Raw genomic sequence first — 26,762 nt, 5'->3', positions numbered from 1 at the left:
TTAAACAAAAACAAATTTCGCAAATAGGACCGTTCCCAGAAGACAACGCTCATCGGTGCCCCAATGTGCTAATACTTAAAACTTATTAAATCCAATTTGAAGATTTGGAAATCCAAAAAGGGTAGAGTGAGAATGAGAGTGGGCCTTTTCGGCTAATTGGCTATTTTTTTGTTTTCATTCAAATTTTTTTTACACTTCAATTTTTTATTCAGTATTAGTTCCACACGAGAAGAGTCGGGAAAGTAAAAAATTATGGTCCAAATTTATTTAATAAAGATAAAAAAATTGACTTATTGGTTTTTTCGTCTTTATTCAAAAAAATTAGATTTTGATTGTAATTTTTTTACTTTTTAGATTCTTTTCGTTATGACGAAACAATAATTCACAAAAAATGACGAAAAGTTAACAAATATAAAAAAAATTAAATAAAAATAAAAAAATAAGCCAATTAACCAAAAAGGCCCCCCGATAGAAAGCCCATTGTTCCATTTTGTTCACCACATAATTAGCCAGTGCTCAATTATTGAGATTAGACCGCAAAAAAATAATTTCCTTTGATTCTTTTAGTTCTGATGTGAATAGCCCACTTTTTTTTTTTTTTTTTCTCTTGTTATACAGTATATCAGCGGGGTTTGTTAGTATGTTAGTTAATGAGGAGTTCAGAGGTTATTTATAATCCTAAACCCTAAACCTGCTCGCCATGAGATTCGCACTCAGGTCATCACTGGTGAGATAAATCATAAATGAGACAACTAACTTGACAAACTTGATTTCTCGAGTAGTCCGCCTTTGAGGAGATGAGATTAATCGATGTGCGCGTAAACTGATCCAACACGCTCCTAGCTGTCAGGAAAAAAAAAGAAAAAAGAGGAGAGAGAGGATAAAGCAGCCCCCAGTGGGTCGCGGGGCCAGTATATAAAACTATCTGCTTTGCGGTAAAGTTTTCCGTGTGTGAAACTGTTGGAGTGGAAAAAGCAGTGTCGCACTCTCTCTCTCTCATCCCCCTTCATTTCCTTGTCCATTTCCAATCTACAATCCTCTCTCAGTCTCAGCTCTATCTCTGTTGATTCTTTGGTATGACCTTTGAGCGAGGGAGGCATGGAGGCTCACGAATCTGAAATTAATAGAAGCCCCTCCATTTGAAATCACTTCAATTTCAGGTACGAAACTGCCCATTGTTCCTAATTTCTTTCCCTATTTTTTTTTCCGCTTCTCTCTTCACTTGTGTGCTTGTTTTTCGAAATAATTGGCGAAATTCTTGGGGCAAAAACAGGATTTTTATTACTACATGAATCTGGCTTCTCGTGGAGAGCCGTGTGATCTTAGCCTTCCAATAGTGTTTTTAATGGTTCAGATTTAAAAAAAAAAAAAAAAACTCTAATCTGTAAGAGTTCCTGGAAAGTGTGTTTTTAAAATCTGGACTGTTGAATGTAAAGATGAACAATTGGGATGTAACGGGAGAGGCCTCAACCGCGGAGAAGCGGTCCTTTATTATCATGTCCATTTGGTTTCCGATAAGTGTGGAAATGTTTTGTTTCTCTTAGTAAACGTAGCTGTATTAGGTCAATTTTTTCGTTGTGGACTTGAACTGTGTTTGTCAGACCTTGGTGGAATAGTAAAGGTGAAAAGACAGGATTTTTATCTTGCCATTTTGGTTTCTGATAAATACGATATTTTTTAGTTAGTCTAAGCGGAGTGGTTGCATTTGGTCAGATTTTGCAGTTTTGTTAATGATCTGCTTCTCGGCCACAAAACAGGTTTTTTTTTTCTTTCCTGTCGAGCTAGGGAAGCTGGTTCATTTATATTAAAGTTCAGTTATTTTACTTCACACGTTGAAACAAGACTTAACGGCAGTTATTAGACATCTGAGCGCCAAAATTTAAGTTTTGCAAAGGTAGGGGTGGTAAACCAGCCGAGCAGGTGGTTGTTCGAGCTTGATTTGAAAACATAACATATTTTAGAATATGTTCAAGCCTAGTTTGTTGTTTACGAGGTGAGCTGTCTCAAACGAGCTTTAATCGGGCTGAACACAAGCCGATCTCGAGTTGCTCAGATTTATTCACAATAAGCCAAACGAGCCGGGTAGTAGCTTATTCAAGTTTGGTTTGAAAGCTTAACAAGCTTTAAAAAATGTTCAAGTTTTGCTTGTTTATGAAACAAATTGATCTCATGAGAACAAAAGCTAGAATTCGAGTAGCTTGATTCGTTTAGCAGCCCTCCATAGGCTTTGCATGTTATTTGCTCGTGTTTCTCTTGAATTCTATAGAAGTAGACACCCGGTATTTGGTTAAAAAGGAAATTTGGAGAACAAAGGCGAAAAGAATTTGTTTTTGTTGATCAGTTTGTTTTGTTTGCCGGAATTCCTAGTTAATTCAACAACTTATATTTTTACAGATTATTTCGTTTGTACAGAAGGGATGTTATTACTAATTTTTGTTGCACCTACCTGATATTAATTGGTTTTATGGCTTCAGGTGTTGCGTTCAATTTGACTTGGCAAATAGAGATCTTGAGAGTTTGGCTTCTTTGAAGTATTTGTATTGCTTCTGCAAATTAATAATTTGAAGTAAATATTTGTTGCGCCGCAGTCAGAAGGAAGAGTTGGATCTGAAGAATATTCACTACTGGCTGCAACCTTCCATTTTCTCTCCCTGGATCAAGAGAAAGCTATTCAATTTTTACCTATTTGTGGACTTTTAGCTTAAACTCATGGAGAACTCATATGAAACAGTAGGAAACAAAGCTTTCTCCATTGCTTCTTGCTATCTTTAGACGTTTCCTGTTACATATTTCCTGGACTTGGTTCTTGAGGAGGGTTCTAGCAATGACTTCGACGGGCCCACCTATAAAACGAAGAGCGGGTTTGCGGATAAAACAGGCTGGGCGAGGTTCATATCGAGCAAGTTAGTTAGGATTGTAGTGATAGCTTGGCTTATTTAAGTATTTGATCTACGGGACTTTATTGTTTCTGAAGAATTTTAGATATGGGGGTTTCCCCTCTGAGCCAGTTCCTGCTGAGTCTTTGCCAGAGTTCTCATTGGAATTATGCAGTATTTTGGAAGGTTCAGCATGAGAATGGGATGTAAGTTACTTGACTTCTTTCTAAGGCCCTTTTATGTGAAAATATGTAGAAACTAAACTGCTTCTATACTAGCTACTGGTGTTGATATAACTCTTTTTTTCAGGCTTTTGACATGGGAAGATGGATGCTATGATGATCCAAAACTGAGAGGATCCACAGATAGCATACTGGATCATACATGCTTCAATGGATCCAACAAGATCTTCTCTTCTGGTTGTGGATCATGTGGAAATGATGGCATTTCAGGTGAATATTCAATTGGGCAAGTTGTGGCTGATTTGGCAGGTGTTCATTATCGATTGGGAGAAGGGTAAATTCTTGAGCTTGAACTTGTGTTATTACAACCTCATGCTTGTTTTATTTGCTCTTCAATTAAATAGTTCAAAAGGAAGAAATTCTATATATTGACGGCCTGAGCAATTAACCTATAATGTTATGGTGTTCAAGAATTCAAGTCTAAGGCGAACCACTGAGCAAGGAACCTTGTGCATGATCACTTGATTATAAAATGCATTTAATTTCGAGTATTCTCAATTACATTTACAGATTTCACTTTTTACAAGTGAGGGTAATTGATAGTCATGCTTTAAAATCGAGCAGGGTTGTTGGTGAAGTGGCATATACGGGGAACCATGGCTGGGTGTTATGTGAAGATATATTTTCCTGTGAATTCGAATCCAAGGAGGTTCCTCAGGTGAGCATACTGATGACACTAGTACATAACTAGCTAAGATTCTGCCAATAGTGAAATGACTATAGTCCACAATCCTGTTAGTAGCGAGCTGATTATCTTACCAATGTAATTTTCCATGGCAGTTTCCATATGAATGGCTAGTTCAGTTTGCTGCTGGTATTAAGGTAATTATTAGTGCCATGGATTGACCCTCCATGTATTTTGATTGTGAAATCGTTGACCAGATGAACAATAAATTGGCTTTTCTTTGTGAATAATGCCTTCTTTTTCCCTGTAATGCTCATGCAGACAATTGTACTCATACCTGTTGGTCCACATGGAGTTTTGCAACTTGGTGCATTGGAAAAGGTGTGTTTTCCACTTTCATGGCATGTGTTTATTCTCCTTTGTTTCCGTCGTGGATTTGACGGCATTGTGCTTAGTTTAGCCATGTTGCGTGCATCCCATGATGGTTTGTTTCCCCTTGCCAAGGACTTCGTATGCTCCAGAAGTACCTTTTTACTTGTACCCTCTCTCTCTCTCTCTCTCTCTCTCTCTCTCTCATTTGTGCATATAATTTTGTGCTTGTGTGAGTGCGTGCATTTGATGTTTGGCTCTTCAATTTGGTCTTATTTGTGCCTTGTTAATCTTGTTGATACTTAAGGTTGCTGAGGATCAGGCTCTGGTTGCTTGTATAAAGGATAAGTTCAATGCCTACATGATTGGAATGGATTTCATGGAAGTTAGAGCTCAGACATCTTGGCCACTTACGCCTGCTCCCCTGGAGAACTTGGATGAGTTATTAACCGTTACAGTCGACCACATGATAGATGAAGATCCTAAGCCTGGTTATGGCGTCAAATCAACGAATAACAAATTGCCAACTAATAATCAAACGATGCCAGTGTGTCTGGTTCAAGATCCATTTCACATATCTGGAGAAGAATCACTAGATATTGTCAAATTTACGGAGGAAAATCAATTTTGCTTCCAATCAGTGGATTTAATGGAAGTATCAAAATCACTCCATCAATCACTACATGATATTGAGTTGGAGATGATGGGGGGTAGCATGGTTGGATTTCCGACTCTTGAAGATGATTTGCAAGCTTGCTTATATTCTGACATCTACAATACGGCTATGAACTCCTTGCTTGGTGGAGATTTGGTGGAACAAACATTTGAAGACAAGGATGCTGATAATAGGGGTCATGAAATTGTGAAAACTTTCTTCGGTTTTCCCACGGACTGTGAGCTCCACACAGCACTTGGACCTGGTTTGCTGGAGCAGGAGGCCAAGGAATATTTGTGGGATCCATCTCTCATGAATGAGAATGCATATTATAGTTCAAGTAAGATCTTGAATAGAGATCTCAGCCATGGTGTTGAGCCATCAACTGGATGGTTTGCCAAAAACGAAGTTGCAGAACATGGGTCGGAAGCTGTTGTTCCTGATATGCATAGCTCATTGAATGACGAGTTATCTAACAATTCAAATGATACCAAGTTTTCTGTTACATCATTGGGGCAATTTGCTGCATCCAAGAAAGCAGAAATTCCATCTAAAGAAGGTGCATTTGTGGAGGAGAAAAGGGTTCCATGGAGCTCTAAGACAACTGCATGTGATGCTAGGGCCCGAAATGCTGTTATTGAATCCCCTCCCACTTCATTTGAGAGCATGGTAAGCACATTGACTGAGGAAGAGCAGCAGAAGAAAGGGTATGGCTGCATGCAAACTAGGAAGGGGTCAAAGCTATCTCATGCAGGAAAAAAACGGGCCAAACCGGGTGAAAACAAGAAGCCAAGGCCAAGAGATAGGCAATTGATCCAGGATCGGGTGAAAGAGCTGCGGGAGCTTGTTCCAAATGGTTCAAAGGTTAGAGTTTTTGAGGGTTAACAATTTTTTGCATAGTTGTAGACTTATAGTTGAAATTGGTAGCCACTTTTTGTCTCTTACTCTCTTGTTTGTATAATACTTTGCTTTCTTTTCTATTATGAACACAGTGTAGCATTGATGGCCTCCTTGATAAAACAATAAAGCACATGCTGTTCCTAAGAAGTGTTTCTGATCAGGCTGATAAACTAAAGCATTCGGTCCATCAAGCGGTGAGTGAATATTGTCCGTATTATTTTGAGTTACTCTTTCCAGGTCTTACGAATTGTGTAGCATTATGTGAACCGTTTGTTTTTGTCAGGCACTTGATTAAGAGTCCATAATCGTAGAGTAGCAGCATGTTTAGGATATGTTGTTTTCTTTGAAAAATACAGTCAGCGTGAGATTTGCTTGGCATGCTTATAGGTTTTAAATTCAGGCAATGGCAGTACACATACTGGTTGATTTACCTTGTATTGTACTGTAGACAGCAGAGGTTTGATTGAAGAAGTTAAAAGGGTGTTACAGCTTCCAAAATTTGTGGCCATATGCTTGTAACAAACCAAAGATCGGCGAAAAATTCAATCAAGGAATGAGTTTGGTGTGCTGTAGAATATGAGAAGGAAATCCTATTCTGATACAATCAGTTGGTTGATAGGCTCATTTGGTTTGGTTGAATAACTGTTATACAAAAATCAGTGTGCTTCTAAGACAATAAATCATGTTGAGGACATATTTGACTACACTCCTTGAACATTTACCTTTGGGTGTACTGCATTTGTCAACGAGTGGAGGAGAAATACTGTTGGATTCAAGACCCATCGTTCAAAGATTAGGACTATAATGTATTAATGTTGGCCTGAAGAGGTGGCATGAATAGAGGAAAGAATTACGGAAATCATTCGGAGACAAGGTTATTTTATACAATTCAAGGGTGTTGAAGGCTTAATGAAGCTGGATGGACAAAGGAATGTAGTCAATCCCTTGTTTATCTTTGTTGTATGGATGCTTTAAAGTTTAAACTACTTACATCACTTGAAAATTACATTAGGTATGCTAAATTGATAACAACTCTCTGAAGTTTGTTTACGTTAGTGTATCATGTGAAGTTGGACTTCGGGGTTGGTAAGCCTACAAAGAGCCATTTTGACACTTTCTATATCTTGGCTCTATGGGGGTGTTTGTGATAGCTTGATTCAGCTTCAAATTATGGTAGAAGCAAAGAAATGTGTTTGTGATAGCTGTGAGATCGTTATTAAGCTACATCAAAAGCTAGTAACTGTGTTTGGTCCAAAAAGCTTAAAATCACCTTTTAATTACTTGGAATCTAAAATCTAGACCTAAAACCACCCCAAACCTGAATTTCCCAGAATCTGAAAATCTGCTAATAAGACATTTTGGCAAACACTACAGATTGCTTTTCAAAAGTGTTCTATGGATAAAACCTGCTAGACACATCGACCGCAAATTGTTTGTTGTATACCCATTGCTATATACCTGACAGATGTCCCTATTGTAGGCTTGTAGCAAATGACATCTTGCCACTGAGATCACGGGGACAAACTCGACATAGCAATTTCTCTCTTTCTTAAAAGCCAAAAACTCAAAAAGAGTTGAAAAATCAATCTTTTGTTTTACATAACCAGCTGTTAACTATTACTGAAGCTAATTTTATAGCTAGCTGTTACAAAACATGATTCCGCAATATAATGGAGTTGGACATTGCTGATATTTTGAAATATTTGCACTTGGAATGCTATGCAGGTAACGGGTTGTAAGAATGTGAAATCATCTGACACCAAGTGTAATAGTCAGAGTGGGACAAGCTGGGCTTTTGAACTGGGAAGCGATGTCCAAGTTTGCCCGATAGTTGTGGAAGATCTTGAAAACCCAGGACAAATGCTAATAGAGGTCTGATCTGTCACCTCATGTTTTAGTGTTATATTTCATTACCTTACTAATTGTATAAACATAGCTTTGCTCTTTCTAATTGGTGGATATCTTGGCAGATGCTATGTGATGATCATGGGCTCTTTCTAGAAATTGCTGAGGTAATCCGTCGTTTTGACTTGACCATCTTGAAGGGTGCGATGGAGAGCCGTGGGAGCAACACATGGGGCCACTTCGTTGTTGAGGTATAACCTAATTCCAAAACCAGCACTTGAAAAGACATTCACCTGCCCTGGACATTCTGAGGCCTAGCTTATCGAAGAAAACAATTCAAAGGAAACACAAGCAAAAAAATTAGAAATTTTTTTTCCCACTTGAAGTGTTATTATAAGTGTTTAATTATTTATGTAGGATGGAGAACATGCATTGGTCTAGCATTTTTTTCTGTGTTTCGGGTTTGAAATCCAGGAGCTCTAAAATCGTTCAATGAAGAGTTTTTTTTTTTTTTGAATTTTTTACCTTCAAAAAATAAAGAGTAAGAAGCAGCATGCGAGTTTGAACTCGATACCTTTCGTGTAGAGGCAGAATACTTGTCCGCTTAGCCCATTGTTGGCCTCTTTCAGATTCTGTGAAAGTTGAATAAATAAGGTTTTGCTAATTGGGATCCTATTTTGGGCCAATAATTTAGAGTCTTACGTGGCGGATTGGTGGACCTATGCCTCGGTCTGGGCCTGGTCGTAATGGTAGATAATATCTGGTTTTAACATTTCTTCTGTGGAAACAGGCTTCAATGGGCTTCCACAGATTGGACATCTTCTGGCCGCTGATGCAACTACTGCAACGAACCCAGTCTCCGATTTCTATCAAGAGTTGATGCATTTTACACCCCTGGAAACTGAACTCACTCACCGGTGAGTTGGTCACAACAAGTGTGTTTCGTGTGGACTGCACCGTGTGTATGTTTGGTTGTCAAAATGTCTGTAATCTATCATTCTATGACTGTAACAATAGTACTACTCTTTGATTTAGGAGTCGACTGTTCACCCGATACTGATGATATCAGTTGCTCAGTGCATCGTGTTTGTATTAATTAGGAAGGCTAAACTGGCCTGCTTTATGTTAATATAGAGATTGTACTTTTCAATAACCTCAGGCAATTTTGATGCCAATGTGGGTAACTTAATTTTCGGCGAGGCACATAAGATTTTAGGGAAAAGAGAATGTACAAACTTGGAACTGGCGAGGGATGAACCCTACCTATCAATCTAAAAAGTAGCTAACATTTATTTGAGTCAATTAACCCTACCTGCTTTATAATTCTATACCTATCAATCAGTTCTGAGTATCTTTCTTGTTTTGGTGGGTTGGGTGCGTGGGAAGTTACAAACCAGGAGAGAGAGAGAGAGAGAGAGAGAGAGAGAGAGAGAGAGAGAGTTTTCATTTCATTTCATTTCTTCAATCTGTTCATCACAACTGAATGCCCAATCACCATTCTGCAATGCTTTATAATACTCAATTCATAACAGAAATACAGTTTAATCAGCTAAGCTAATACTTCAACTCTTATGAGCCAGGTTTTTGACCGATGCAAGATCACCCACAGAAAATCAAGACCCAGTTTGGACGCCCTCCAGACCCGCCTAGCCGCCTCATACTTAAAAAATAAATGGTCAAGCGATTCCCTATCCAACCCACACACTAGACACTAGACACAAGCAACCAAACCCCTTCGAGCTATCGCCTCACGAACTGGCCAATATCCTATGAACTACTTCCATAAGAATTCAATAAAGCAAATTTAATTAGGAGGCAGATTGAGTCCCCATATTGTCTTCCAAACACCATCCTCAACCTCCCCTCCAAGATTACACCATTTGCAAGACACTGCTACAAATTAGGCAGTCCTAACGGAGAATTTTCCATCCTTAGAACACGACCAATAGACCTCATCCGGCCCCTTACCCTACGTATATGAATAGACAAAATTTTGGACACCACCTCCTTAATTTGGAAACAAAACATCCAACGACGACTTCCTCCATTCCATTCGATCCCTATCACAGGACAACCTGTTGACTAAAAGGTGAGATATGATTTGGCTCTATTCTCCTGTTCTCACCCATGTGGGTGATTGAAGTCAAAGATTGGCAGCCTATGAAGATTTCTCAAGCCACGCTCAAATCTGGAAAAATCCCAGGCGTGGATATGCATTAAATGAGCCTTGCATGGCTCATGAACAGGGCCTTTCTCTTTTGCCTATAAATTTGAGCCCTCTGCATTTGTATTTTGTGTGGGAAAATCAGAGAGGAATCTGAGAGCAAGAGTTCTGTATTCTATTTGTACAAGTCTGTGAGAGTGAGAGTAGAGTGATTTGTAATCCTCTTCCTCCTAAATATAATCCGGCTGCCCCCGTGGACGTAGCCGATTTTGGAGAACCAGGTAAATCCTTTGTCTCTGTGTTTGTGTGTGTGTTTGTGTTCTGGTTCGATCATTTGTTTCCGCAACACAACCCACTCGATCTGCTGAAGGGATTATCACAGTTAGGAATCCCTTTGATGCCCAAACGTTGTGATAGTCTCCTTGTTTCCCAGCCGCCAAGCAAGCTTCTGCCGCAACAGATTCATCCCCCGCGAAATACTCCCTCCAACCCCAAGAACAACCAGACATCGCTTTACTCTCTAGCAAATTGTTTCCTTGACAATGCTTTCCCAATAGAACTCTAGCTAATAACGAATTTGGATCACTAATCAATCTCCACACTTGTTTTGCTAACAAAGCCTGATTAAAACAACCCAAGTCCCTCAGCCCCAACCCACACTTTCCCATATGTTTATCAACAATCTTGATCCCCAAGATCCTAGCAATAAGCTCTCGCTGCCAACCCAACATCACTCACAAAAATCTCCGATTTACTTTTGTTCGCCTTCTGACCGCAAAGTTTTTATTTTTATTTTTATTTTTATCGGCAAAAATAATTTCATTCATCACAAGGATTTAAGATGAAATTCTTGTGATGAATGAAATTAGTACAAAATAGTAGGAAAAAAAATGCATTGAGTAACTTCTTGCGAGATCTTAACCTACTTTTCCGCCTCTCGAATTTTTGTAATAAAATACTGTTAGCAAGAAACCAACAGACACCCAATGGGACAAACTCAGAAACACTCTAATGTTTGAACAAACCCCAAAACATCTCAAACCCAAACACGCAAAACCAGTTGCAACCTAATTGGGCCAAGCCCATTTGCAACTGGCCGGCCCACCCCGCAAAGTTACAATAAGCTTCAATAATCCAGTTCAAAAACCGCACCTCAGCCGGGTCAAAATTAAGAAAAAAAGGAACTATCATCCGCAAAGAAAAGATGAGAAATAGGAGGAGAATGAAAGCTCACAGCCACCCCTTCACAGACCCCGCAGAGCTAGCAAAATGAAAAGAGAAGGTAGGCTAAATGCTCGCAGGCGTCTACTATTGAATTCTCCTCTGCCCTCGAGGGTATCCATTTGGGGAACATTACACTACAAGAAAAATGAAAATTAGTGACGAAAAAGTGGCAACGAAATTTAATTTTGTCACTAAATGAGTATATTTGGCGACGAAAAAATAAATTCGTCACTATTTTGATAACTTTCGTGACGAAATAATTTCGTCACCAATTATGCCTGTTTAGCGACGAAAAAAATATTTTCGTCACTAAAGGTACCCATTTGGCGATAAAATACATTTTTCGTCGCCAAAAGCTTAAAAAAGGTGACAAAATTATTTTTTGTCGCCAAAGATAATCATTTGGTGACAAAAAATATATTTCGTTGACAAATGTGAGCAATTTAGTAACGAAATATTTTTTCGTCACCAAATGCTTAACTTTGGTGACGAAAAATAATTTCGTCACCATTTTAACGCTTTCAGCGGCAAAAAATATATTTCGTTGTCAAATGGGTACCTTTCGTGACGAAATTTATGAATTGCGCTTTGTCACTAAATGTATTTCGGACATAACTCTTTACTAAAATCTCCGATTGAGATAATTCAAATTGGGTTTGAACAATAATTCAATTGCCTATAACTTTCATGTTTATCAAAATTGCTAATTTTAATGTTTAAAGGTCCAAAATTACATTCGAAATATATTTTCATGTTAAACATATGTGTTATATATTAGATATTTCAAATATATACTGAAAAATGTGTGTAGTGCAGTTGGTTGGAGCTTGCACGAAAAACTCAAGGGACTCGGGTTCGAAACCCAGCAGGAGCAAAAAAGATGGATTTCTTTTTCCATATGAAAACATCTTTCGCAACGAAAAATTTCGTCACCAATTTCTTATATTAGTGACAAAAAATTTCGTCACCAATGTGACCCATCGGTGACGAATTTTTTCGTCGTCAAAAAGCACAATAAGTGAGGAAAAAAATTTCGTCACCAATTATTCACTTTTTGGTGACGAAATATTTCGTCATCAAAAGGCACTATAGGTGACGAAAAATAGATTTCGTCACCAGGTAGGAATCCTCGACAACCTTTAGTCGACAAATTTTTTTCGTCACCTATATTATTTGTGACGAAAAACACGCAATTTGTGATGATTTTCATTCGTCACCCAATTGAATTTTTTTGTAGTGTTAAGTGCCGAAGTCACTAAATATGCATGTAAGTCGTCAATCTCTAAAATGAAGTACTGTGCGTAATGTACTTCGTTTTAGAGGTTCTAATCTATGTGCAATTAACGTGCGATGTTTGTTGAAGTAAATATGCAGGATTGACATGCAGTTTTGAGCAGACACTCCAAGAAATTAAAGATCACCAAGATTTCGTGATTCGATGCCGAACTTAACTATCCCAGCTCCGACAGGTTCGATCGAATCGGTACTAAGCTTCAAGGAAGTCCGAAACTCCGATGCATATCTACTAACACGATACATATCGGTCAATATTTATTAACTCGGTATGATTTACACTTACAGTACTATATGTTTAAGGGCCAGCTAAAAACCAAAAGAAGCAGCTATACTATATTTGATAGAAAGGCCAAAACAAGAGTACCCACCATTTCACCTTCCACAACCCCTTAACTCAGCAAGAATTCAAGCATATATATTTTTTTATATAAGGCGGTTATGGGTGTTCGGACCAGCTTATATGCATCTCTGACTATTTCCCTCCCCGAATTGAAGCATATCTCGTGATTTTCACCTTCCCTTCCTATTAGATTCTCCTGTACCTTTCATATACACCACCTAAATGCATTTCATTCTTCTCTTCATCCCAAAACTTCACATCTCTCTCTCTCTCATAGTTCATCAATGGAGCAATACTTGATGTGGCCAAAGCGAAAACAAAGTTTGAGTTCTCACCTTCAACCCAAAACAAGCCCTAGTTTGCATGGAGATTCGTGGGAAGAAAAGGCTTTTGCAGAAGATGCAGCTGGGGTTCTTGGAGGGTGTGTTTGGCCTCCAAGATCTTATTCTTGTACCTTTTGTAGAAGGGAGTTCAGGTCAGCTCAAGCCCTTGGTGGTCACATGAATGTCCACAGGAGGGATAGGGCCAGGCTGAAGCTGTCTCCAAACACTACCCATGATCTAATCCACCAAGATCATCAAAACCCTATTCCAAATCCTATTCCACCATGGGATGCTCAATACCCTTCTGGGATTTGCACCAAGGTTTATAACCCTTACTCTACTTCAGATTCTGATAATGTTTTCTTCCCACCTCCAGCTTCATCTATTTCTAGGGTTTCACGTAATCTGAAACACGATATCCGTGATGAAAAGACCATCATGCCCCTTTTGCCTTCTCCTATTATCAAAGAACATGATCATAAGAATCCCTCCATATATGCTCCTCCATCATGGTCAAACTTGATTGGCGAAAAGTATATTCGTGTTTCGGATAAGAATGATCATGAGAAGAACTTGGGTTTTCCCGGCTCGAATAGATCTAAGGAGGAGTATGCCACTGGAGATTTGTCAATAAGCTTGAATTTGGTTGTTCATCGAGCCTGTCCGATACCATCTGCTGGTAAAGAGGGGGAAGATACTAGTTCAAAGAGGAGGATACTCGATTCGGCCACTTTCCCGTTCTTTCCAAAATCAAATTCAGGTGATAGTCATGAGCATTTTCAATCAGAAGTAATTCAAGGAAGCTCTAGTAGTTCAGAATTGGATCTTGAGCTAAGACTTGGGTGATTTAATTTGCAAGGGGTGAAGTAGAAAAAAGCTACCAAATTTCGTGCTTAATGTTATCTCACAACTATAGTTGTTTTTTATGCAATTACGTTCGTTTTTGTTCTTGTTTTCACTATTCGCTATCTCCAGGGTGTAACAAAGATTGTGTGGAATTCACAGAAAAGCTTGCAATATTTACTTTCCAAAGGTTAGATTATGGGTAATCGTAGTTTTCATGAGTTTCAACCGAGTTCATCGATAGATGTAATTAAACTAGGTGTTTTGGTTTGGAAAAATGCATTTGGAGAAAAAGAAATTAAAACCTAGGAAAAAAAAGGTTGAGTATTTTTGGTTTGGGCAAGAAATATGTTTTTTAGTACTGAATAAGATAGAAGTCTGTTATCAAGAAGCTGTTAATTAATCCAAACCTTACTTAATTAGCTTTGATATACTAATTAAGGATCATATATAGCAGAGAGTACTTGGGTTTTTAATTTGTAATCATGTTGTAAAATTTCCAAATGGTTTATGGGACAAAGATCCATAGTAATTTAAGGTTGGGATTAGGCTCTTAGGGTTGTGAGAAATAGCTGATTCTTAGCTGTGTTTAAAAACAAACAATCCAGTGCATGTCTAGGATTTATTTTTCAAGATATCCTGTAGTTAAGGTCTTTCATATATATATTTTTTATTAATCAGGATGTCCAGCTTATGCGCACACTAGTCCAGGAATTTGGTTTAGTATGTTTCATAATAGTCCATGAATTTGATGTAGCATGTTTCATAATTTCTTTTGCTAAGCAAAAAGGATTTATTAATTTTTATAAAGGATTACAAAGATTAAAAGGATCAAGGGCACACTGGCGTAAAGCTACCCAAGACCTAAAGGAAGGTAAGACGCCAACCCAAAAAACAAAAACTAGAGAAGGCTGACCTGAAAACACCAAGACCTAAACAAGAAGAAACAAAAATCAAAACACCAAACCATCAATACCAATCCAAACAAATTTGAAAAAGCAGCCCAAGCAATCAAAATAGAAAAACCAACCAAGCAATCAAAATAGAAAAACCAACGCACGATGATCCAACCAAGGGGGCAAACCGAAGGCCAAACCTCGGAATTAAAACTCCAAGGAAAGAGAAGCTTCTTCCTCGATACCATCAAGATACTCCAAGTCATCCTCCTCCTCCAGGTCCTCAAGAGTGTTGATCCTTTCTGCTAATTCGCTTGTATCTCCATACAGCTATTGAAAGATACATGTGAGCAAAGAGAGAGCACTCCGAAATGAGGTCAAGCTTGAAGCCATGCATCTTCGGAATTAAGTTCAATCTACTACCCTTCATGAAGAAGATTTTTCGAACCAACTCAAACAGAAACGATTATTACCTATGCCAAATCAAAAATTCTTGAATAATGTGGGTCATTTTCTATATCACATTCACTCGACAAAAGTGTGCCATTACGTCTTATCCGTTGAATTTGTTGAATTTATTTTACCACGTGAAGGTGCTCCGAAAATATTGAATAGGTTTAAGCTTTAAGGGTGAAGAAACTGGCTAATTCATCTCAGGAGTAGGTTCTGTTTTAGATGGTTTTTGGCTTTGGTTGGGTCTTGGATGTGTTTGTCTTTTCATTGGGGTTTTTAGGCTTCGGTTGGCTTTTTGCCATCCAAGGGTGATTATTTTTTTTCTTCTGGTTTCTGGTGGCGTATGATTGTCGGAATTCTTTTTTGCTTTGCTGGATGCCTCATACTTTGAATTCTTTTAATCTTTTAATTTGTTTCTAAAGATTAATAAATTTTCTTTTTTATTCAAAAAAGAAGAAGAAGAAACTGACTAATTCCATATATAGGATGATAGGATGCAGTGAGCTTTTCTTTATTCAGTACACTGACATTCCATCAGAAAACAACTAAACTATCCCACATACCACCCAAACTCTTGTGATTTTCAAGGCCACATAAGTCAGATACATCACAACATCGATTCCCTTTTCACTTGTATTATTATCCTCTCCATCTCATCCAAGATCTGTTACATTCACACTCACTCACTCTCTCTCTCTCTCTCTCTCTCTCTCTCTCTCTCTCTCTCTCTCTCTCTATATATATATATATATATATATATATATTCACATAAATCCACACACTTGTTTCTCTTTCTTCACTTGTTGCTCTAGTTCTCAATCCCTCCAAAATTGCCAACAACTCCTTGGAATCAATCCCTTTTAGTATTAAACGTAATCCACCTTTTCAATCACACAGAGAATGTTATCGCATTAGCGCTAACTAAGGGTGTTTTTGTTTCTTCTTCTGTATCGCTAAAACAATTCGGTTAATTATCCCCTATACATCAACTTGAAAGAATAAAGAATGATAAGAGTATAGAACAAAGAATATAGAGTAAGAGCGGACTGAATAGTATCCTTTGAAAACCTAACCCTAGCTGCAGTATTAGTACAGTATTATGTAGCTACTTGTGGCAATTTTCGTAAAAATTATTGGGTGTTCCTGCATGGTCAAGTGACGGTCCATGCATGACCACTAACCATCACGAAATCATGCGGGGTCCAACAACTTGAGAGATCTAGAGTGTCACGTGGTCATGCTCTTGGAGCACTCAACAATTACGTACTCCAATTTTCATTGCTTGAAATAAAATCTGAAATCTTTTTAAACTTGTTTCTTTTCGATAGTAGAAAATTTCCTTTTGACTTAAATGTGCTTGCAGATAACCAGAGGAAAGAGCCTGGAAATTGAAGGGAATTAAGTTACACACAAAACAAAGAAATCCCAAAAAGAGGCAGTAAAATTGAACTTTCTTTAATGATTTTGATGGTAATTATTTTGATGTGTGTATTTGTAGTTTTTCAATGCAAAGTGAAAGTGAAAGAATTAGAAAGAGAAAAAAGTAGTTTGCTTTGGTTTTGAGGAAGATCTAAATCAGTGTAAAGCTAGAGGACATAAAGGTAATTGGTTGGGGCTAGCTCTTGTCTCTTTTAGGGTAGTTGAGTTTGATTGGTTTAATTGATTAATGGTAGTTTTGCAGAGAGAGAGAGAAGCTTTGAGTGATGGTTTTTAGAGGGGAGTGGCAGAAGTCTCACATGGGGGAGTTTAATATGAAATTACAGCATTAGTGAAGGAATGGGGAGTTTATTCTAAGGCAGTATCTCGGGTTAGAATAATGTGAAATTCCATTGGATTCACTGCAATGCAGGTTTCCCAAGAAATATATTGTTCTTTCTCGTGTAAAGATGCTGTGAATTAAGTTATTGTTTTTGCCGACTAAAGGGTTATTTGCATGGGAAAAGGATCATGCATATTACAATATTTGTTTTAATTACTCGGTCCATCTTCCTGATCAAAATCTGTCTCTTTTTTTTTTTCCTTTCTACTTGAGAGGGAATGGAGGGGGTGACTTGCTCCTGGGCATTACCATAGAGAGTCCAAACCAATTGTCGGTCTCTGGGGAGGGACGTGAAGCCCAAAGGTGCACACTGCTCCACTTGGAGCCAGTGCGGTTTGTAGGGGGTAGTTTCAGCAGGGGTCAAAATACCCGAGTTGTGGAGACAACTGTTCCAGGGTTCAAGAGGACGTCAATAGCACCGGCCCTAGCCTTCAGCTAGCGATCTCTGATCCCGCCAAAGACCTGTGGACCACCAGCCACCACCCCAGGTGGTTCTCTCTAAATCTATGTGGGATGGGAAAAGCGTTCAAACCAACATCCACCAGTTCTTGTCTCTTCATATATTTCGATAGACAAAGATGTTAGTAGGCTTATTGAGTTATGTTTCTACGGGTCTTGATCCTGTTTCATTTTTTTGATCGTTAGGTACGAATGTCTGCTCGAACCCATAATCTTGTAAAACAAAATGTCGTAACACGGCTAGCTATTGTGCCAAGTGCACACAAGTACTCTCAACATCCACCAATTTAACTTAAAAGAAATTGGATAAGATTAAGATATATAATACTCACTCTGTCTTTTTTTTAAGTGTCTATTACGGTTCTGCGTGTTATTTTTAATGGCTTATATCCCTCGACTTATATTATGTTTTATGTTTTTAAAATCATTGTCTTATAGAAATAATTGAGATCTATTAAATAAAATTTATATTTCATATTTTTAGCAATATATACATTGAGAAATATAAGCAATTTATAATGACATGCAGAACCGTAGTAGGTTTGTGCAGAGAAATTAATCTAAATCCAAAGCGACTCTCGATGGAGTTGTATCCCGGTGGATGGGACGCAGAAGGACTATCTACCCTTTCAACATTCGGTTAGCTATTGAAAGGTTTCCAAAGGCAACCATTTCAGTTAGGAATTTGATCATAACCATCAAGTTAGAAAGCAGCTTCAGCAATCTAGCCGGCCTACCGTGTTATGGGCAAATAGCACCTTAATGGGCTCCTAAAAACTGACGGTAGAGCCTCATGGGCCCAGAAATTGAACTTATGGGCGGGCATATGGGTTGCAGATGATCTTGATCCTTGTTTGTGATCTAGCGATGTCTGGAATCTGTTTAATCTTTCTAGCTATATTTTAAAGATTAATAAAATCTTTCTTTGGTTGAAAAAAAAGTTAACTTTACACGCTTGTTTTAGACACGTACTACTAGGATATTTCTATGACATCCAAAATCTTCAATAGAACATTTTGGTTCTAAATTCAATTAATTTTGTCTTGCTTCTGGATATATATAGACGATTAATAGAACTATATTTTTTTGTGTATTTTTCTCTCATGAGTTTGCCTCGGTCCTCGGCCGATACGACGGTCATGGTCTGTCCTTGCTCTGTCCATGAAACAACACTAAACCGTCTATGTTGTTTCATGGACAGTTTCATGTAATCTATCTTTTCTGAAATGGAAAAATTGTTCTAGTACTGTATTGTTCCTTGAAGTTTTCCTTTTTCATTTTATATCTTAACAATTCCAGGAACCTGTCTCGAGGCTTTTGATTTCCCACTGCCCTGCCCTACGATATGTGACGTACGTATGAAACCAGTGGGACGTGATTGTTATTTCGAAAACTTGAGGAAGGTTTTTGTTATTTTCTGGAACTTCAAGTGAAAGTCTTCGTTAATTAATTACACATACATAAACATAACAACTCTAGCCCTTGAAGTTTTCATTTTTACACCCCACCACCTCACCCTACAACCACGACCATGCCTTCACTCCATGTCATACGCTAGTCCTTGTAACCCGTTGTCCACTACCATCCTCTCGGACCTCCTCCGCCAACTGGACCTCCCATTGTTAGCCTCCTTTGCTACCTCGACCACCTCCAGCCACCCTTGATGGTACCCTCTTACGTTGAAAATCATGACTAGAACCTCAAATAATTTATTGACGTTTAGACAGTTTATTCATCATTCCACATCGGGGTTGGCCCACCTTTCTACTACTTTATGTCGAACGATGGACTCAATTTTTTAGGAAGAATTTCCGAATCTCTTGTCGAAAGAACATAGTGTTACACCTCATTATGCATCACCGGGTAGGTGTAAGCTTAAGCACAATATAAAGGACACACAAAAAAAAAAAAATTGAAGTTCAAGGAATTTTTAATCAAATTTTATAGTTGACCTACTAAAAGTCAAATGAATAGAGTAATTAGAATGGCTTCATTGACCAGGCAAGCCCTCAGAACTCCTGCTTCTGAGGTCATGACACTTGTACGTACCTAAAGCACTTGCTTGTTAGCTTAGACTCCCATAAATTAATACAAAAAATCTTATTTACGGACTATTCCGTAAAGGCTTTACGGAGGTCAATTGCGCATGTCCAAAGTATTTTTGGACTGTCCGGATTGAAAATCAATTATGCCTGGTAACAATTAATTGTGACCGGATAAAATTGAAAACGAATCTCAGCCATTAATTGAGCTGCTCCGTGAACAACCTCCGTGGATAAGTTTATCTCATATTAATATAACAGGTTCAATTTAAATTACCTATATCAAAAACAAAGTTCCAACTAACAACATCAATAACACTAATGTATCCTTAGACGGTCAGCAACTCCTTCTCTTCCAGGTACTGTATATAGCGTAGCAATATTAGTATTAGTTAATTTTAAGAATTTTTTTAGGCACTAGGCTCCCTGCCCGGTTCGCGTTTCAGACTGCAGTGTCCGGTTGGATCAACCTCATGAATCCCGCAAAAGATTCTAGTTTAATGATCTAATTAATTTCATTAATTTTCATATTCGTCGTAACAGTTGTCATATATTTCTTCCGATCCCGAAAATGCGCATATGACAAAATCATGTGGCTAGCTAGTATTGGCAGATAAAAATCTGCGTAACGAAACTTATAATTAAGTCGGTGTTTGGGAGGGATTTTGGAGGTCAATTTTGAATTTTGGATTATGAAAGTGTTTTGGAGGGATGCATATATTCCCTTCCTAATAACGTAATTAAGGAGCCGGCCACAATTTGACTCATAATATTTGGTGACCATTTCATCCGTCACCCTCTTTTCACACAATAAATAAATTAAATTCATACCAAAGCATCTGCATGTATGAAGAGAGTTAGATCAATTTGAATAAAAAAATATATCAAATAGATATATAAATTATACCATATTGTCACTTTAATACATTTCATACCCAAGCATTTGCATGTATATATAACGAAACAGTTGGATCAGCTGTTTGAATATATACACAAATAGCCTATAGGATTTGTTTGTGTGATTCTTCAAGCAAATTTTTTTTTGAAAGACAGAGAAAATTTCAATATCATAAAGATAAAAAAAAAAAAGGTTCTTGAAGAAATGTTTATCTGTATCTTGTCGCCTATAGGATAATTTATTTTGCACTAATGTTAATTTAATCATTTGTCAATCTCAGGGGAGATATAAATAATATATAACGTGTCTTATTTTCTTGGTTTTTTCCCCTGATGGCAACGAAGCACAATATTTTTTCGCTAGATCAAATGGGGTCATTAGGGATGAGGGCAGCCGGAGATGGGGTCGCTGGAGTGGGGAGGGGATAGTCGGTTGGAGAGAGAGAGAGAGAGAGAGAGAGAGAGAGAGCCCTTTTATGTGTTCTAATGTCAGCCCTCCATGAGAGAGAGAGAGAGAGAGCCCTTTTATGTGTTCTAATGTCAGCCCTCCATTTTTATGCCTGGGATTGTGTGTAAAAGCTTGTGTTAAATCTTTTGTCCATGCATGGAACCCTCCCCATACCATACATGTACACATATTACGTTTATGAATATATACTTATTATACTAAGAGTAATACTACCAACACAATTTTAAGATAAAACCCCGAACACGACTGAGTTCATTCAGAGTTGATCATCGATGCACATGAGTCTACATTCATCGAACGTCTCTAGACGCATTTCGGTCCGGCATTGTGTTTGTAGACTTTTTGTTATACTAATCCATATTTCAGTATAGCTACATAATTTATATATGTTTTACACACAACTTTATTGATATTAATTAATGTTAAGCATGTGTTTTATATGCCATACCGACAATTGAGATAGAATATTTTTGTGTGGAAGTATATGATTAATTATTACTTTGACGTTAAACGTACTAGCCAGCCAGCTAGTATATATATATTGTAACAAATTAATATGGTTTGGCCAATTTTAAAACTATTAATTAATGGAAGATATTTGATATGCCTAGCTCTATCTGCATGCATCTTATAACATAAGAGGCCTCTATCTTTTGAGCAGTTGGAAGCTCTCATCAGCATCGATCCATAGTTGTTACTGGAGAAATGTATACTAATAAATGTCGAATTAGTAAACTGGAGCAAGAATAATCCATTTGTAGTGCAAGTAGCTAGATATAGGCAACTACAAACGCTATCGCGCATTCGATAATAAATCAATTGAAAGATCAAGTTCGATCGACCGTTACGATTGGATTTTTCGAAGTTGGAAGCAAGAGCATCAAGTCCTGCGCGCTGATCCCAAACTCACATATTAATTTGTCATATTGTTTAGAACTTGAAAGGCGCCAGAACATAAATCACCATTGAGTACTGGTTGAGTTATTAGTAAAAAGAAGAGAGGGAAACGCATAAGGTGCTCCATACTTCATACAAGCAAATCAGTCGAAACAAAGCCCTGCACTGAGTGGCAGGCGGATGTGAGGCACTCCATAATGCTGCCCATACTGCACCTATGGGTGTAGGCAGTTAGTCCTCCATTTGCTTGCCCTGCGCCAACAAAGGGCGTCTCAAGTACAGGGTGGATGTTGACCCCTATATAAAGCCAACAATCTGATTATACTCTCGATGCTTTCACAGTTTCGGAGTATCAATATTTCACAGTTCAAAATCTATAACTCACTAAAGAAATCTTTAATTTTCAATCAATCTCTAAGTTTTTTTTCTAAGCAAAAAGAATTTATTAATCTTTATAAATGATTACAAAGATTAAAAGGATTAATGGTACATCGATAAAAACCGCCCGAAACCTAAAGGAAGGCAAGACGCCAACTGAAAAATAAAAAATCCACAGAAAACCGACCTCAAAACAGCCACACGATCAGACCATCAATATCTGACTCACACTTCAATATATATATATATATATGTCCACATGAGAAGCCTTCTCTTCCAAACCTAATCCAAGTGATGATGGAATAATCGGTCCCCATGGATATTTATCCGTTGGGATAAGTATATATGTGTCACATTTTGGTGTCTGAGCGGGCACATCTGAGCTGTCTAAAAATGTATTGGATGGATCAGATTGAAACACTCTTTCTCCTCTCACCCCCACTCTCTCTCTTCTCTTTCTGTCTCATTTGTCTCTCTCCAAATCCAAGTCATCCAAAACCAAAATGGATAGCCCGAATGTATCGAACGGGCACCACGTGGTACCCACTTGGCACTGAAAAATTTCTCACTTGGTCACTGTCGCGGTTAAAATCAAATGGGATTAGATCAGATCAACACAGTGCGAACCAATCATCATTTGGACGGTGACGGATACAAAGACTTGCATAAGCAAAAGGCATGCGACTTGTTTTTTTTGTTCATTTGTTTTTTTTGTTTTTGAACTTAGAGTATCCCTGGCCAGCGTTTGCGCACAAAGGAGAAATCATAATTTTTGGTTAGATCAAAATCAGATTTACATGCAAAATATTTTTTGTATTTACTAATCTAAGAAATACGGAGTACTAACTATATAAAGGGTTTACTTCTAAATTCGATATCGAAATGTAAATCTAAGTTTGCTTTATAATTGATTCTAAAGACCTATTATATAATTAAAAATAATGCATCGTAGTCTCATTCGTAATACTATCTATGCTTGAAAGGAAGAGAATGGATGCCTTTCAAGTAAGTTGGGGGAATTTATAGATTTATTGTGTGTCTGCAAAATAGGCAAAATTTGAAAATTTGATTGCAAAGTATCAAATGTTCCTTTTGAGAAATCAAAGTAAGTGGGATCTACTTACATGCCTCTGTCTTGTGCGCGCATATCAGACTAATCTTTTACAGTTCTTTCCAAAGCCTTTTCCTATGCTTACATGTGGTGGATTGTTATCCCCAAAATGTGGTGCTATTCTTTGGTTGGCAATTGCATCGACAAAACGCATCTTCCTTTGTATCCCATTCTTTATCGAGTTGTAATTTTTTTTTACTTTTTCTAAGCGTAGCGAGTCTGTATAGGATTAGAGTGGAAGGAATCTTTATTTGTAATTGAGAATGAGTGAATCGAAGGACCAAAGGCAGTACAACTTCCAACCTGTTTAATCAGTTGGAGGGAGCTCAATTGGAACGGATTGATCGGGTTATCAATCTGCTATCTATGGAAACAATCCGACTAAAAAGAGACTAAAGCTGGGAGTGAACAGATTGATCGACCGATCAATCTGGTGATCGATTGGTTTGTGCACATATTATAACTATTATAAATAGTAGAGTAGTATTCTGTCGGCGGCTAGGGCAATAGGAATAGCAGTAAAAACACAAATAAATACCCATGTTGGAACTTTGAAACATTAAACTAACTCCAAGGGGTTTTGATTACTTTGTCTCAATATATTTAGAGTTGGTTTTTTTTGGGTGGATTTCCGAACGTTTGTGGAAGGCTTGAGGATTCAAGACGACAACAATCAAACACTGGTATAGTAAATGAGGAGTCGGCGAATTGGTCTCGGGTCAATTGGTGAGGAGTCACAATTCGTATAGTGTTTGATTCATTTTCATGGTTTTTATTTGTTTTTGAGATTTTTCGCATATATCTGGTGTTCATTAGTATTTTTCAATTCTTATTTTGTGCTTGGTGATTAGTTGGATAACGAAATAAGAATTTCAACGATGAGTTGATAAAGAATTATTGACAAAAAAAATCGAATATAAAATCTTATAAGGGTACAAATCCAGAGTCCTAATCGAAAATCACTTGGCCAACCTCTTTGGAATTGACATGCGACTAGATGTTTCTTTTTAGTCAATTTAATTTAGTGTAATATTGCTAAGAAGTGTCATAATCAGACGTGCCGCCATGGCATCATGTGTGACATGCTAACTCAACATTGCACGCTGCCCCACCACGAACAAGGACAGACAGGCCAGTGCTCGTGATGGAGTAAGGGGGTAGTTTCCACTTTATTCTTAATTTGCTACATATTAATTACAGTAGTTAATTTATTTATTTTTTAAATGGTACTTCCTCCGTCCAGATTTAATAGTCCTTTTTAAGAGTTCGTCTCATTTTTCAATCAATTATATCTTGTAATTTATAAAATTTTATGTAATTTTAAAAATATTGTCTTATAAAACTAATTGAGATATATGAAACAAGATCCATATTGGATATACAATTCATTATCAATTTAAAGATATAACTCGTTTTTTATCCGGTTGAAATTGAACGAGAAACTATTAAATTCGGACGGAGGGAATATTTTTGTTGGGAAGCAGGAGGGCTACTGTGAGCATATCACAGCAGTGTGCAGTAGTGCCTCAATCTCACCATCCAAAAGTATTTTGGACGGTCTGGATTTTAAAATTCAAACCATTGATTGTCGAAAATGGACGGTAAGATGGGCACAGCTGGACGCTGCTTTGAGCTATCATATCAGTCCCCTCGCTTCCTTTTTGTTGATGTATATGAGAAGAATGATGTGCCTAAAAATTTGCAGAAAAAAATTAATTTGGTCCATTTAGTAAATTTAGCTTAGTGGAAATTACCACCCCTAACTATTCAATGCTATATACCTAACTCCCTACAAAACCACATATTTAGACGGAGCTCACATACTTAGAGCAAGTTTACCAATTATTTGCTAAAAAAAACTCCTGAACAGTGCACGTTTTTCATTTTATCTACTCACATTTCTTTCAACACTACACCAATACAATCTATTTTACCTATTCTTTATTAAAATATTAATTTTTTTTTCATGTGTGTATACGGGGAGGGGAGGATGGGACGGGAAGAAGAGGAGAGAGAAAGGAAAAACTAATAAAATAATGGGTACATACGTAAGTACATTTAGCTAACCTTTTTCACAAAGGTATAATAGCTTTCTCTTTACCTAAGCTGGTGCAATGCCTATTTTTAGTTTTGCCTTAGGTAAAATACCTAAAATGCTCTTTTAGTTAATCTGATAAACTTGCTCTTAGGTCGTGAATTCATGTGAATGTGATATCGTACAAGCTAGGAATCGGAATACTATGTGAGTATGTGATAGTACCTTAGGGCTGTGTTTGATAATGGTACTAGATTTGTTGGCCCTGATGGCCCGCGCAAGAGATAAAAAAAAATGGTCATATGATGTTGTGTTTTTGCTCCTATCAGTCTTGTTATAATTTCAAAATTAATTAAATTTTTTTGTCGTTCAAGAAAAAAATGGTCACATTCATTGAGAGAATTTATCTAATTTATTAATCCCATTCGTCCTTTAATTTATGCCCTTCCTACTTCCTAGAATTTAAAAACGCTAGCTTTCATACATTACTTTTTGATTTCTTTAAGTCAATTTAAATATCTCAATTTGTTTTTTTTGAAGTGGCACATGTGAGAAAATATAAGAATTTATGCATGAACATGCTATATTTTCTTAGTCTAAAAATAACACAATTTGCAGAAAAAATAATACTATTGCCAACGAATGAAGTATAGTTTGTGGTGGTCAGTTTCTAAATCAATTGATGGTGGCGCATCCTTATATGATGATTCAAATCGTTCATCTTGTAAGGTGTCGCGAAAAAAGTTTAATTTCTACCAACAAAATGAATCCGATCGGATATCAATAGGCACATGAACAAATCATTTAAAGTACATGGTTTAAGTTCAAATCGATCATATTCATCACTATCATTTTGTAAACTAAAATCCCGAATGACCCATGCATCAATGCCCGTTAAAATGATTTTCTACAGTAAAATTGTTCTCATGAGGCTGACGTGCTGGTTCGGATCCGAGTTGCGGGTCTGGAAGACGGTAAAAAAGTAGGAGGGATATATATGGTGGATTAGGATCTGGATCCAGAAGCTTAACCCGTTTATGAGCATGTCTATGTAGAAATGATATTGGTACCGACGGGGTCGGTACCGAAATCGTAGGGACGGCTGCGCCGGGCCGTCTCCGGCCACCGAACGGCCGATCCGAGCCGTCCAAAAATTCTAAATAAAAAAAAACGAGGGGGCTTATGCGGGAATCAACGGCATCCGAGGTGTGTAAGGTGCTTGATCCGAGCACTCTTTTTTCGTGTATATATGTATATTCGTCGGATCGGCCGTTCGGTGGCCGGAGACGGCCCGACGCGGCCGTCCCTACGATTTCGGTACCGACCCCGTCGGTACCTGTAGCACTACTCATGTCTATGTTGTGGTTCGGGAAAGTTTATTCTGGAAAATATCGGTACCTTTGAATTGTTTCATACGGATACAAAGTGTGTGATAGGGCCAGATTGATGTTTAAGTGTATATATAGTAAATGTGGGGGTTCGGATTTTATGGGACCTAGGCCAAGATCCCGGCTGGGGTCCTTCTTCCTCAGCTCCGCTGCTCCTGCGACGCGACCTGCAACAAGTCACTAGGGCTGAGATAGCCCAGTGACCCTTCGACGATC

The 26,762-nt window shown here is 37.8% G+C and overlaps 2 protein-coding genes across 3 annotated transcripts; both read left to right on the top strand.

Annotated features, from left to right (window-relative positions):
• The first annotated feature begins 916 nt into the window (after positions 1-916).
• On the top strand, positions 917-8,665 carry LOC131326441 (uncharacterized). 2 transcript variants are annotated; one of them, XM_058359229.1, is made up of 11 exons: positions 917-1,160; positions 2,475-3,082; positions 3,186-3,392; positions 3,683-3,776; positions 3,899-3,940; positions 4,065-4,124; positions 4,420-5,631; positions 5,760-5,861; positions 7,393-7,539; positions 7,638-7,763; positions 8,303-8,665. In XM_058359229.1, exons 2-11 carry the CDS (start codon positions 2,985-2,987, stop codon positions 8,390-8,392), a joined length of 2,178 nt encoding a protein of 725 aa, XP_058215212.1. In that variant the 5' UTR covers positions 917-1,160; positions 2,475-2,984; the 3' UTR covers positions 8,393-8,665. The 2 variants fall into 2 exon arrangements, with proteins under 2 accessions (XP_058215212.1, XP_058215213.1); XM_058359230.1 differs by having other exon boundaries at positions 935-1,160; positions 2,589-3,082.
• Positions 8,666-12,762: 4,097 nt separating this feature from the next.
• LOC131326440 (zinc finger protein 10-like) lies at positions 12,763-13,737 on the top strand. Its single transcript, XM_058359228.1, has one exon. It carries the CDS (start codon positions 12,821-12,823, stop codon positions 13,703-13,705), a length of 885 nt encoding a protein of 294 aa, XP_058215211.1. The 5' UTR covers positions 12,763-12,820; the 3' UTR covers positions 13,706-13,737.
• Positions 13,738-26,762: the final 13,025 nt, after the last annotated feature.

This window comes from Rhododendron vialii, chromosome 5a (assembly GCF_030253575.1).
Source record: "Rhododendron vialii isolate Sample 1 chromosome 5a, ASM3025357v1".
Classification (NCBI taxonomy): domain Eukaryota; kingdom Viridiplantae; phylum Streptophyta; class Magnoliopsida; order Ericales; family Ericaceae; genus Rhododendron; species Rhododendron vialii.
Note: the sequence above shows the minus strand (reverse complement) of the source record. Positions and strands in the feature narration are given on the sequence as shown.

Excerpts from the sequence above, each read along its gene's own strand:
- LOC131326441 (XM_058359229.1), top strand. The coding sequence starts at position 2,985 with ATGGGGGTTTCCCCTCTGAGCCAGTTCCTGCTGAGTCTTTGCCAGAGT. Across the intron at positions 3,083-3,185 it reads GTTCAGCATGAGAATGGGAT|GCTTTTGACATGGGAAGATG; the intron begins GTAAGTTACTTG and ends TCTTTTTTTCAG. Across the intron at positions 3,777-3,898 it reads AATCCAAGGAGGTTCCTCAG|TTTCCATATGAATGGCTAGT; the intron begins GTGAGCATACTG and ends TTTCCATGGCAG.
- LOC131326440 (XM_058359228.1), top strand. The coding sequence starts at position 12,821 with ATGGAGCAATACTTGATGTGGCCAAAGCGAAAACAAAGTTTGAGTTCT.